We start from the raw sequence: 13,975 nt of genomic DNA, 5'->3' as shown, positions 1-13,975 counted from the left end.
ACGTATTTTTTTTTTTTTTTGTCACCAATTAGCCACTTTCCCAAACGCGATTTTTCCCCTCTCATAATCAACCGATCCTCTCCTCCAAGAGGATCGTTTTCCTCTTAATATTCGTTCGATCGTCCCACGATCTCGAGAATATAATTCGTTCCCAACAACGATTCAAACGAGTTAAATTACACGGAATTCGATTTTGAATCGAATTTTTAATAAAATTGCGGCGTACATTTCGAGAAGTGAATCGAAAAAAATGGAGAAAAAGGGAGAAAAATTCCGTTAATGACAATGACAAGTGCGTAATATAGATTTACGGGAGAAAGAAAAAAAATGGAAAAGAGATAAATGTACATTGATAAAAATGGAACAAATATTGCATGCGTCGTGACAGTTTTGAAAAGTGAATTACGGGCGTGTTTTTATTGCAGCTTGTTGAAAAAGAAAAGTAGAGAGAGAAAGGCAACTGTTCGACCGACACGGGAATGGTAACGGGATAAGCTGTGTAAAACGAATGAAAGGAGAACAAGTAAACAATTAGGTAAACGCGTGGATGTACGGTGTAATGAGACGTTCCTTCGTTTAAATAAATGAAATTCCACAATGGAGCGTTATTTATCGTTATTGGTTATCCGATTGCATCTAGTGGAAAAAGCGGTTCATCCAATTGAGGATTTATCGCCGATAAGTTATTGCGCGCCGCGAATTCCAGAATTATCGCGAGATTGCTTTTTTCCAACAAACAACAACGAAGATGGCATCTCGAAAAAGCGATAATATTTAGATCTAGTGAGTCTAATCGACGCAATCACAAATCATCCATATTTCTCGAATTCTTTCGCGAATTCTTGTTCAATGAAATGAAATATCAAACGTTCTTTCGATCGACACTTCTTTGACGTTACATGTGAATCTATATTTCGACGAGTGATCAATCGAAATTTGAGAAGGAGGAAGAGGAGGAAAATATCGTGAAAATTGTTAAAATAATATTTTAGCAAAATCTTCTGACATTGGATTTTATTATCGAAAGAGCATCTTAAAAATCATCTGACGTTATCTTGCGATCAACTGTGCAAACATTGATCGTGGATAGATAACGAATCTCTTTAAAATTATTAGTATAGGGTAAGTGGAAACTGCAGGGTATTTTGCAACGACTTCCGGTATCGACTCATGGTTAAGATTCCTCTGAAGCATCGAGGATTATTACCGCAACAGCGGTATTCTCTATCGAGGAACAGGCAGATAGCATCGGTACCCAAAGTCGGTAACCGAGGTTTAAGAAAACTACCCTTCCGAGAGCGAAATCATCCCTCCTGCATTACCGACTTGATATTTCCACGAATATCGTCTACTGCCGCCCTCTGGAGAAGCTGAGAGCGCATGCGCGTACCGTTTCGATCGCGAACAACCCCTTTCTCGTTAAATCGCACGTATCACCTAGTTTTAGGAGGGTGCAGGAAACATAGAGAGAGAAAAAGAGAGAGAGTGAGCAGAGATTAAATCATTCTTTTTTATATAAAAAATAATAATAATAATAAAAATCATCGTGAGTTTCGTACAAACTTAATTTCTCTAATATTTAATATTGTTTTTTAAAACAGGGAACAAAAACGAATAATAATAAATGAAAAAATCGAAGAGAAAGATATTTAACGACGTGAAAATTTCATAAAACATAATTGCAAAATTTTACGTTAACAAACGTTTCTTCCACGATTAACTTTCAACAGGAAGCATCGATAAAAATTTGAAAAAAAAAAAAAAAACGCTTCGACCTCGTAGCATTCCATTTATTATCGCAAGGGATGGAGATCGGAGTGAACATGTCGAATACCCGCCTCACGAATTTTATCCCCTAAACTGGAGAAACTTGCCGAAAGAGACCACCACCAATATCCCTTGCGCCCTTATTTATACCCTTATTTCTTAGATTCTCTCCTCCACCATCCATACCCACCTACCAGTTCCGCGTTTTTCGTTTTCAACCACAAAATGACGATGAAAACGAGTTGGAGCGTTTGACCAACCCCACGTAAAAAATCGACAGAAGAGAGAGAGAGAAAGAGAAAGAGAGAAGCTCGGTGGCCCGTGAAGGGAGGGGAGAAAAAAAAACCGATCGGGCCAGTGAACAACAACCCCGCTAACCAGTTACATTATCCGTTACACGATGTACGTGCAACGATCAAACGCAGGACTCGAAACATCAACTCAGAGTGGGCGACCAGTGAATACGCGTTTAATAAACGCATTTTCCTTTCTTCTCGAACACAAGTGATGTCACGAAGGGGTTGGTTGGACGCACGTTGCACATTGCCGTGGCAATTTTAAAAATAACCAACTTGTTAGAGTTGAGAGAAGCGATGAGAAAGGAGATTCTTAATGCGCTTTCGTTGAAAGGCTAACGAAGTTCACCGAACGAGCGTTTGTTGAAGCGAAAGGAGAAAAAATATAAAGAGGGACACAAGCGGCGATTATGCAAAACAACGAACTCGAAAACCAACTCCAAGCTTTTTCCAAGATAGACCGTGGAGCGCGCACAGCTTTTAGATATAATTTCTGTCGGTTAAAGAGAAAGAGAGAAGCTTGATGTGATTTATAGCGTTTCGCGTGTATGCGCTCGCCTCCTTCCTCCCTTCGCCTCCCCCTGTATAAATTCCCGTTGTGCGATGTCCTTTCGAGGAATTCAACGAGGTGTACCTTTTCTTTGGTTCCACGTTAGAACGGAATAACGGTTATCAGAAGCGAGGGATACACGATCGTCGGCGCGAGGTGCCGCCGCGACGCGACACGAACGCGTTCCTCTATCGATCCTTCGCTCCACCGGTGTTTCGCCGGTGAAGGAGAAGAGAGAGAAAGGGAAAGTGGCCAACCGATTCTTTCCCTTTATCGTGACCTTCGCACACACCCCTGCTTGGGAAAAACTTTTCCCATTCTCGTTTCATCGTGTACTACGCGTCTATCGTGTAAACGAAAGAATTCTCTCTCGCTTCAACTTTTCCCACCGATCTGTGGGAAACAGTTTTCGTCCATTTTTTTTTTCCCTTTTTTCTTTTTTTTTCTTCTCCTTTTTTAGAGAACCTCGGATTCAAGGAATATTGGATTTTCGCCATCGGATTACAGCGAGAATTCAGACAGATTTATCTCGACCCTCGTTTCGGTATAAGACGTGGATATTTCTGGCGGCGATAAATTGAACGGGCAGAAACAACATTAGGAGGTAACACACGCAGTTTCATCACGGTCAGAGAGAGAGAGAGAGAGAGAAAGAGAAATTTCAGAGAGACGGAATGCAGGAAGAAACCGCTTTACATCACGTGGAACACGTACTAAATGTTAACCATTAACGCGCATAGCGGGGGCTAACCTCTTCCCCCCTGCTATTAATCAAGGACACTCCTTCCTTTCCGATAGAAAGCCTCCATTGTTATATACATTTAATATCAAGGTCGTGGTATTCGCCGCGCCTCCTATATGCACGTCCTCCCTGTGACGCCGTTCTCTCCCTTCGTCAATCCGAATTCCGGATCCAAAATGTCGAGAATCCATTTCGCGATCCCGTTGGTTGGTCCGAGAACTCGCCATTGAACGGTTTAACGCGCGGCGAAATTGACCGAATGAAAAGTCCGGGCCTATGTTGTCATCGTCCTCCTCCTCCTCCTCCTCCCCTCTGGGGAGGGCACGTGGGAGGGAAAATTCGTTACTCGTCCGGTCGAGTGCAATTTTGTACGTCCCATTTGTGCAAGGGTGTCGAAGAAGCGTTGCGTGTTGAGGAGGGGGTTGGTTCGTTGGGGAAAAAAAAAATGAGAAAAAAATAAAAATAAAAATAAAAACCGGGCGAAATTGCGTTAAAGCGAATTAGCCACGGTAGGCTTGATTTAACGAACCAACGCCCGTACGATATGTTTACCATGAATATGGGAATAGGACATCCCTCTTTGTCGAAGCTGGGGAAGGCTGGCGAGACGAAAGTTCAGGTCACGTAAGCGTTGCGCCTCTTCTCGATCGATCAACTCTACTTTCCGTGGCAAAACGGTTCGCAAACCCATCGAACTCGAGCCACACCGCGAAATGGCAAGAGGTCTGAGAAACTGGATGATGGCGACGCGAGACATCCAGTTGGAAATTCGCGATCCACTTGTCCCGCCTACTATCTACTTCGCCTAGAACGAAGAAACGTACCCGCGATTTGAAGAGATTCCAGAGGATTCATAATTGTTTCTCCTTATTTCAGAAAATATTCGGAACCTTTCGGATCTTTCCGGTTATTGGACAAATTTTCCAATGGTAGATCGGTATGTGCTAAAGGAAGTATTTTATCTTATGTAATAGATTTGCCTAACTGTTTCTTTTCTTTTCCTTTTTTTTTTTTAATATAATACCATATCATTGGAAAGATATCCTTTGACGAAAAAATAATTCGTATCTCCCGTATCCTTTGATGTTTCGCCTTGACTGAGGCATATAATCTTCTCAGGGAATGTCTCTTCCACGCACTCGCCTATTCCCCTCCTCCCATTTTATCGTCTTATATTTATCTCATACGTTCATCATTTCCACGAGAGCAAGAGAAAAACATTCGACTTCAACTCGAAACTCTAACGAATTCCTCGAATCATGATCCCGAATATCGTAGCCCAAAGGGGTGCTCGATCCTTCGATCCGCGAATCGGTATAAATATTAATACCGTAGAAAGAATCTTTCCTTGCCCGTGTATTTATCTGCCGTTCCCAAGGGGAGAGCTATGAAACCCCGTTTCCATTTCGATCCAATTCTAGACACGATCCAATATCGGACGGCCATAACTCGACCCCGACAAATCGCGATTCATGCACACACACACACAGGATGCACGATGGATATTAGGAATTCCAACGGATGCGTTCTCGAAAGACGTTATGCATGCACGAGTTACGACTCTAAGCCGTAAGGTGTCTTGGAGTCGTTAGTAACCGTCAACTTCGCGGTGAGGGGTCATCGTCGCAACCCTTTTGTCGTTGCAAGAATGCGATCCAAGGAATATTTTGATTCGTTGCTCCTCGCCCGCGAAATTCGGCATTTCGATCGGCGAAACTATGGCAACCCTGTTCAAGAGGCGAGAAACACACCGTAGAGGGATGGAAGCGGGGATAACACGAAACGAAGCGAAGAGGTTGAAGCAAAAGGGTGAAGTTTCGTTTTATTACGAATGGGCAATCGATAACGCGGCAACCGCAAGTTTAATGAGTGGAAGCAGCTGTCCAGGTGGCATTAGTCACCACCGGGATGTAATTTGTGGCCCACGCCCTGTTACGCCTGCATCAAGGGTGAAGAGGGGGCGAGAGAGAGGGCGAACGCTCGTTAAATGGCGTTATTCCCGATTTGCAATCGTTGGAATTGGGGCAAGTGTATACTTTTGCGTTTCGTTGTAATAATAAGTGTTGAATGGTGATGCTTTGACGATCATTCGTTAATGGAATCTGGAGGATGCGAAATATCCGAAATCAAATTCACTTTGCTACGTGACTTTTCGAATGAAATAAAAAATTCTTGAATCACGCTCTAATACTGTAACATAAATATCTTTCCTGCCAAGAAAAATTTTCCATAATTCATTAGGAGGAACATGATTCATCGGAAGCCATTAATCCGGTAAGATAATCGATCCTTGGTGATCAAGGTGAAGTATGGACGCATCGGTCGATTTAGATCCACCACAACGCCGCATCTGGACGTACATCTCGAGAAGCTCTAGTAGCGGCGTTCGAAATTAATTCCTGTTTGCAATCGAGGCAGGGGCATCGGTAACAACTGGATACAGTTTCAACCGCAACATTTTGCGCTGCATCAACGAAGTTAACAAACACGATGTGTGCTTCCAACGTTCGACATTGTTCCGTCCATTGTTAATTGTCCAAAGGATATATATGTACATAAATCCGACGAGATGAAGGGGCACGTTTGGTCCTCTTGGCGGGCACAAAATCTCGCGTACTCGAGTTTACAACGATTGTCATTTTGGCTCGTCGAACGTAGCTTCTTCTGTTTTAACTGTTTCATTCATATGTCGCGAAAAATGATGGAATGGAATTTCGAAATTCTAAAATGCATTATGCATTAATGCACATGTTAAAGAGGCAATTATTTTGATGGGTTCATTGGATCTGATGAAGTTTTTTTTTTTAGACTTTATGCTATTTCCACAATTGTATAAAATCTTTTAAATATCTATTTTTAAAATAGTTCAAAAAAGAAAATTATACAAATATTCGCGACAATTTCAATGATACGCCGACGAAAATGGATATCGTGCCGGGTGAAATTAACGAAGGGACCCCGATTAATTACAAAACGCTGCATATTATTTTCCAATTCCAACGGCAAGCAATGTTATTACGTTTTTCAGGGGGCATTAAACACGGCCGTAAATGAATTCGATAAATTGCCACGCGAAAGAAGGAGGGACAAACAGATGTAAAGCGAATGGTAAATGAACCAATTGATGCTTGCTTTAAAAAAAGAATCGAGATGAAAATCGGAATAGGATTTGGCTCGTTCGAAAACGAGACTAAAGAGACGGAATAAGAGAAAGGCGAGAACGCGTGATCGAAATAGAGCCAACTATAATTGTTATTACGCGTTGGAACGCGTAGATATAATCAGGTTACACACAGGCAAATAACATTGATTTTCAATGATCGCTATTATTGGACAAGTGGTTGGACAGCGTGGAAGCCGCAGTGGCGATTTTCCTTTCGTCCCCTATACTGGGGGATTTATCTAGTGATTGATTCCAATCAGTTATCCAACTGTTTATCGAATAATCAATGCCGCCGTCTGTTCGACGATGAGGTGCATGGAAATTACATTTCGCGTACGCGTTCCACGATATGGGGGTTGTTTCGTCATTGAAAATTTACGCCCCTGTTCATTTGCCGATAATAACTTTAAATGAAAATGGAAAATTGGAGAAATTGGAAATTATCGAGGCGCGTCGATAAAAGGCCATTTACGCTTTAAGATGAAAGCTTTTTCGAAAGGACGGAAATTTTCACATCCTTCCAACAATTTTACGACGAAAAGTAAAAAATATTTGAAACCACTCACGCAAAAGTATTTCTCTTAAAAGGATATTTATCCAACGCTTAAAAAATTCTGATTTTTAATGAAAGATACTGCAGGCAAGGGATAACAAATTATACAATTTTGTTCGAGTATATTTTTCGTTTGCGGAGGTAATGAAGCATTAAAACCCGAATATTTCGTGATTTAAAATAAAAAGAGCCATTATAAAGTTATATTTAAAAAACCGAAACTATAAAAATTGATTTCACCCTGTCAAAGGTAAATCGTTATCTCCGCGTGTGTACAATTTCGCCAAAAATTGAATTTTAATGACGCAACTTGTCGATCGAGTATACGACCATAAAAATACAAGAAAAAAAGAAAAAATATATATCTCCAAATTGCAAAATCCTGTCCTAATAATAAATCCATAACTTGACGAATCCAATCCAAAACCGTCCAAAATTGAACTCTTCTCCAGTGAAACGAGTCAATAATGATGGATCGAGGCGGGAGGAGAGGACGTCAAATAAAGCAGAGTTGAAGAGAAAGAATGGCTAATGTATGGGCGGACAAACAATATTATAAGCTAATTTCCCGGAATCGCGTGCCGTTTGTTCGTTACGGGGGGGCAGGCCGTGGATTAATTTCATCGAAATGGTGCAATAGGCCGTGGCCGGTAACACTGCAATATCAATTTGACCCGGCGAACGGTCCATCGGTTCCGCGGAATTGTAAACAGACGTATTCAAAGGGGGAGAGGCCCTCGTTTTGATCGTTTCGTTCGTCGTATTATTTAAACAATGCGTCTTTTTTTGCATCCCTTGAACGGTACATCCAACATTTCGAAACGTTCGAGGAAAATCATCGACGTCATCTTCGACACGAGATATATACGTTAAATTGTTGGTAGTAGGGTTCCATAATTTTATGGAATGGATACGTTTAAATATTTCAACGTATCGAATGAAAAATGAAAAATTGCCGGGAAGGGAATTTCAATTGAATCGAGAAAGATAACGCGCTATTAGAAAGATCGATATCGAAAAAGTTTTTGAAAAGGAACCTTTTAAAGTTTCAAATTCATGTTAAAGTATTTAAGAATGATTGGTTATGATTTCGTTGAAGAATAAATCTTTGGGAAAGGAAATTTTGGAGTGTCAAGATTTTACGATCTTCGAATTTTATAGGCCATTTATCAATCGATTAATCGTTTTAATACCACGACCAACACCAACCTTTTCTTTTCGAGTAGATTCTCTATTGTTCTTTCGTTATACTTTCGTTATACAATATGCTGTTTTTCGTTGGAAATGTTATTTGAATAAAACTAAAAACTGAAAATGTACTTTTAGGGTAGTTTTAGTTAATACTCGAAACTGTTAACTGTTATTTGGATAAAACTTTGTTTTTTAAACTGGAGACGCGTACTTGAACTCGTTTAGCTTCGCGCTATCCCAGACTGGCATGTAGAAAATTCAAGTTTTCTCGTGCTAAAAGTTACGCGAAAAAGTTCCAATTGTTTAACGAAAGTAGTTCGTTGCCAGACGGGTCGCAACGTATTTCTTAAAATACTCAAGCTCGGCATAAAAAATAAATTTTGTTCGATTAAAGAAAAAGAAGATCGCAAGAAGCTCTTTGAAACACGATTTTTTATTAAAAAATTTGCGAATTTTTGCGATTTTTTTTTTTTATTTTTATCCGAAATATTAACTCGCGCGATCATAACGTAAAACCAGAGGAATCTTTCGCGCAGAAATCGATAGACCGATACCACGTTACTCCGATATCCGATATCGAGGCGTCTTCCTTTTAATAGGTAGACCGAGACGTAGGTAGCCGGCCTACTACCTCCGACATACTTTTATGGCAATCAATCGAAGCCGTAAAACCTTTTCAAGTCAACACACGACCCATACAGATCTGGTTTCTTGACCACCACCGTTACACCATCTCGAGGAATGTTACGACCTAACCAGACTCGAATCACGTCCAACCCGTTTACGTTCGAAACCTGGTTTGATTTGTGTATCCTTCTTCCTTGTGCGTTTCCAACCAACGTGGGTCACAAAAAGTAAGTAGTAATATAACCTTATTTGAGAAATAAAATTATCGAGCAATCATTTCTAGAATTGTGCTATTTCTTAAAAAAAAATAAATAAATTTTTATACGGATAAAGATTCGAATCTTCGCGTAATTCTTCCTCCAACTCGTTTCCACTTAAAACGCTCGAAACAAGGAATATCAAGATATAATAGAAGCTCGGAAAGAGAAGAATTCGCGAATTCTTACATAGGCAAAAATGGGACTTACCTTAAGCTGATGTTGCGGTCGTCTGAGCGCACCCTGGTCTCGTCGCCCGCCTAGACGATCGGCCTCCGCTTCCAATCCCTCCATCGAGGACTCAGCTTCGCTCAACCAAGCCAAGAACTTGTCCAGGGACCGGTCGAAGTTGTGGAGGGAGTTCATCGCGGAGTGAAGCAGTTTTCCTCGATTGATGATGCTAAGAAGGATTTAACAAGATACAGCCATGCTCGCCACCGTGCCCGATTCTAATTTCAAACGTCTCTGTACAATTTCCAATTTCTATTCCAACGAATAGGAAAGAAAAATTCCAAACAGAATCATCCAAATCGATATTGCAATGATAAATTCTATATTCGTTTATTAAAAAAAATAAATAAATAAATAAAGAGAGCGAGAAGCGTTGCAAAATCTAAAAAATCTAATACCTGGTGTTGAGGTTGTTGTATCTCTGATTGATGGTCTCGGTCATCTTTTTCACGCGGGTCGTGTCGTCCTCTTGATAAACGGCGATCAGCTTCTGCGTGAGCTGATTGAACTGCTCGATCTGATGCTTGTACTGGTGGAGCTCGGCGTGGAACGACTGCAAGCATCGAGAGGCGATGAAATAAAGCAAGTAGGGAAGGCGGTAAACTTATCTCGCGGCCCGCTTCGGGTCCGTCCATCGAAAACTCGCGTCCCTCTCGATAACTCGCGGAAGTTAAATCTTGGGAGGAGGACGACTCTGCCTTCCAACTTTTATACCGTGGTGGAAAAGTTTTATTTGAACGCGGCGCGACGATTCGCGTCGATAAAACTTACGATAATCCAGATTAAACCGTCGAACCGGAAAACGTGTTCTTATTCGTCGCGCTCGTCTAACGAATTATCTTGGATTTCAACTCGAAAGGGACGTCGAAGGGAATAAAACATCGTTCTCGTAAGAAAGAGTAACGAGACGAGAATAATGTAACGTATCAGAGAAACGGAATCCCTGAATGTGAAAAATATCGAGCTTTCCAGAAACCAGTAAAACACACGAGGCTAATTTGATCATTAGCCAAATAAACGATACGAATATTTCCAAATTACCTTACGTCTTTCTTTCAGTATTCAAACATCGAGGAGAGAAATCTTCGAGATAAAAGAACGAGACCTTTCATCGATGGCTCCTCTATAATTTCTCCCTCTTCTATTGTTACAAGCGAGCAAACCACGTTCGATAATTCGGGGATCGACACGAGGAGAGGGGGGAAAAAGGAGGGGGCGTAATAATAGAGAAAAGGTAGAGGAACGAGGTGAAGCCCGGGCGAAGATATCCCAAAGATACGTAACGTTTCCTCGGCGAAATAAATTATTCCATGAATATCTCATTCGACTCTTTTGAGTGTAAACAGAATTGCGTATTTCCGCGTGACGCGCTACACGATCTCGCGTTGATTGATTGGAACTTCGGCCGTTCCTTTTACTCCCCTTCCCCGTGCCGCCCTGCTCGGCCATTTTTCCCCCCGACCAGTCGCGTTATTCCGGTACACAAAGCGGAACGTTGGGCTAAAAAGAGGTTACTAGCTACTGCTACCGGGATGAATACCGATTCGTTCGTTCCCTTTAATCGCGGTCGCGGCCTGTAACGAACCTTCTAGCTGCCCATTATACCCGTTTCTTTTTGTATATCTATTTCTCTTTTTCTTCTTCTTTTTTTCTTTTTTTCTCTTTTCTCGAACGATGCTCCCAGGTTAGATTGCACCGGCGAAAGAAGAAGCTTTATTCCGTCGTTTGCGTAATTTTCTGACGGCAATTATAAATCACGAGATTATCGCAAGTTGTTGCAAATTTAACATCGTTGAAATTTTTATTATCCTCTTTCCTTGTTATCGGAATGGAAGAACTGGACGTGTATATATAAAAGTATAACAATCGAGCCTCGTTCGTTTATCTGAAAATTTATCGATCCGCTTAATAATCACAGACATCTTTGTCTCATTTTTCGAACAAATTATTTGAAACGTCGTCTAAAGAAAATATATCTTTCCACGTATACGAGATCCACCATCAAAATCGATCGTAATAATTATCAATCGTGCCCGCCTACAACGATTTAAACTCATTTACCCGGTTGCCAATACCGGAATTCCCTGATGGCCATTCGTCCAACCATCCATCTAATCAACGCGAATTGGCGCGATCAAACGGTGGTCGCCTTCTGTTCTGCCCGTTGCACGGGCCATCGAGGGACGAAGAAGAGACAAAGAGGGCGATCCCCCGAGGGGAGCGGTCGGACTCGACGGGTTAATATGGAAAACAGGCCGGGTTTCTGAAGAAAGGAGGGAGAAAAATGCGAGAAGGAAAGAGAGAGAGATATATATACGTATATACGTACCTTTTGTTCCCGGAGCTGGGCCTCGAGAACGTCGGCGGTGTGGCCGACGGCCCGCATTTTCTCAAGCCGAGTCTCCATTCGCGCCAACCAGACCTCCACCTCGTTCCTTTTCGCCTCGTATCGCTGGCTGTCCCCGAGCATCGCGTCCAACTCCGTCTTCCTCTGCATCATTTTCGAGTTCATCTCGTCCCAGTGCTCCCTCAGCTTCGTAACTGAAACAACAATCGGGCGGACGTTCTCAAACGTTCTCCTTTATATCCATTATACATCTCGATATTTTTCTTCCTCTCTGTGTCCCATTGCGTGTGTGGAAAGAAACAGGCGCAACGTGATACTGTCGAAGAAAATGCGAAATTAATATGAAAGGAAGGGGATAATGTTTCTTACTCGTGTATTGCGATAAACGTTAAAAAGTGAACCGTATTCGCCATGTGAAGGGAAAAAATGGACGCGTATTAAAAATAATCTCGATTAAATCGTAACGTCAAGAGTATTAAATTTATAGTTGCGCGCATTTACGAGAGTACAAATATTTTGCATAAATACGAATCGACGTTCGGAATTATCCATTCGGGAAAAAAGAGGTCGTAACGTGTGATCATCTCAATATTAATGGCACGACTCTCAGCCTCGTTACGAGATAATTGGCGATAAACGACGATCGTTGAAAGTTTCGAGATTGAGTTGAAACGTCGAGTTGTCTTCGACGTAGATAGCTGCTAAAGATAGCGACCGACCATTTTCCAGGACAGGTGATGATTTATGCGTTTAGCATCAGAGGATGAGGTGAAATACTACTCCGGTGAGCAAGATACGATCGCGTATTCTTCTATGAGATAGGGAAAAAAGAACACACAATAACTCGTTAAAAGAATTAACTTGTTAAAGGGGACACACGCCACGGGATTATTAAAAAAGCCAGTGACAAAGGGAACACGAATTCAATCTGTTTCTCGTTAGAAATTCATTTCGTACGAATCTGCCTTTTATCGCGGAACAGATAAAATGGATAAAAATGTACATATATATCTATATATATAGGGACAAAGCTCGGGAGAAGTTTAGTTATCATAACCGATCAGTTGTTCCTTTTCCAAGGAGCAATTCGAAAAAGAGATTAAACTTTCATCGTTCTCGATAAGAAAGAAAGCGCACGAATAAATAAAACCTATCTCAATCTATTCGATTAATCGATCGATCCGCTCGTGAGAATTTCATTTGCGCGCTTTCCGTTGGGAAACGGAAGGGCGGTTTGCGATTTTAAAACAAAGCTTTGAATAATCGATGGAGCCGCATAATTGATATTATTCGCGGGATTAAACGTTCCGACACGCGACTCCAACTCAAGAGAGAGAGAGAGAGAGAGAGAGAGAGAGAGAGTTGTGTACAGAGGGTCGTTAATCGAACGGCGAGAAAGTGGGCCATTGGCACGTGGCCGTTGTTTCAAGAACACCACTTCTCCGGAACAACGCGAAAGGTAAAATCCAGGTTGAAAATTCGCGCGGCAGACAACGAGAAATCAGCTGGAAACTGTCCAACCTGGAGCAGCTTAGCGGAGGGAAGAACGGCGCAGCTTTGAAAAGCGGGGGGGGTGCAAAAGCATTGGCAACGTTTCAACGTTTTCCGTAACAACAGAATTACCACGCGTGGACAACTCTGCACAATGGGATATTCTATAGTGTACCTTTGATGATGCAACGCATGTGCACGATGTTTCGCGACAGGATACCGGAGAACAGGATCGAGGCTAAAAAAAAAAAACAAAAACGAAAACAACGTAATTTCAGAGTGTTAAACATCCTCGAAACACTTTTGACGGATTGAAAACAGGCGTAGCTTCGATGATTACGTTATATTCGTATTTGTTACTTCGAATAAAAGCGTTTATTGTTGGCAGTATTTGTTAGTACGGCTGGTGATTCTTTTTTTTTTTTTTTTTTAATGGATATATAATGGCCGAAGAAAGAAAGATATATTAGATTCGACGGCGGCCAATAAACGCGTGTAATAATATTCGAAAACGACAATCTATCGGGGGCTGTTACAATGGAAGACAAACGCGCAAACATTCACAGTTCAACGGATTCCAACCGCTAAAACCGGGCAGTGCCACAATTTAGAATGAAATAGAGACGTATAAATTTTTCGAAACCGAAAAGTGCATATTGAAAAAACGAAAACAATTTTTACAAATTATCATCGATACATTTATAATACTTTATACAATACTTTCATTCGAAATAATTGAATCAATTTGTGTAAAGCAAAC

General features: G+C 41.4%; 1 protein-coding gene across 10 annotated transcripts in view; it reads right to left on the bottom strand.

Moving 5' to 3' along the window:
- The window catches only part of LOC102681371 (dystrophin, isoforms A/C/F/G/H-like), a 428,634-nt gene that overhangs the window by 284,788 nt on the left and 129,871 nt on the right, over nucleotides 1-13,975 (bottom strand). For 9 of the 10 annotated variants that reach the window (XR_004150464.1, XR_004150465.1, XR_004150463.1 and 6 more), the window contains 4 exons: nucleotides 13,391-13,453; nucleotides 11,707-11,918; nucleotides 9,776-9,930; nucleotides 9,357-9,546 (listed from right to left, as the gene is read on the bottom strand). Coding sequence is in view for 1 of the 10 variants with exons in the window: in XM_031510344.1 (XP_031366204.1) it covers nucleotides 9,357-9,546; nucleotides 9,776-9,930; nucleotides 11,707-11,918; nucleotides 13,391-13,453 (620 nt within the window). In the remaining 9 variants the exon portion in view is untranslated. The remainder of the gene's footprint in view (nucleotides 1-9,356; nucleotides 9,547-9,775; nucleotides 9,931-11,706; nucleotides 11,919-13,390; nucleotides 13,454-13,975) is intronic. The other variant, XR_421758.2, reaches the window with a different exon arrangement.

Source organism: Apis dorsata, unplaced genomic scaffold, assembly GCF_000469605.1.
Source record: "Apis dorsata unplaced genomic scaffold, Apis dorsata 1.3 scaffold_222, whole genome shotgun sequence".
NCBI lineage: Eukaryota > Metazoa > Arthropoda > Insecta > Hymenoptera > Apidae > Apis > Apis dorsata.
Note: the sequence above shows the minus strand (reverse complement) of the source record. Positions and strands in the feature narration are given on the sequence as shown.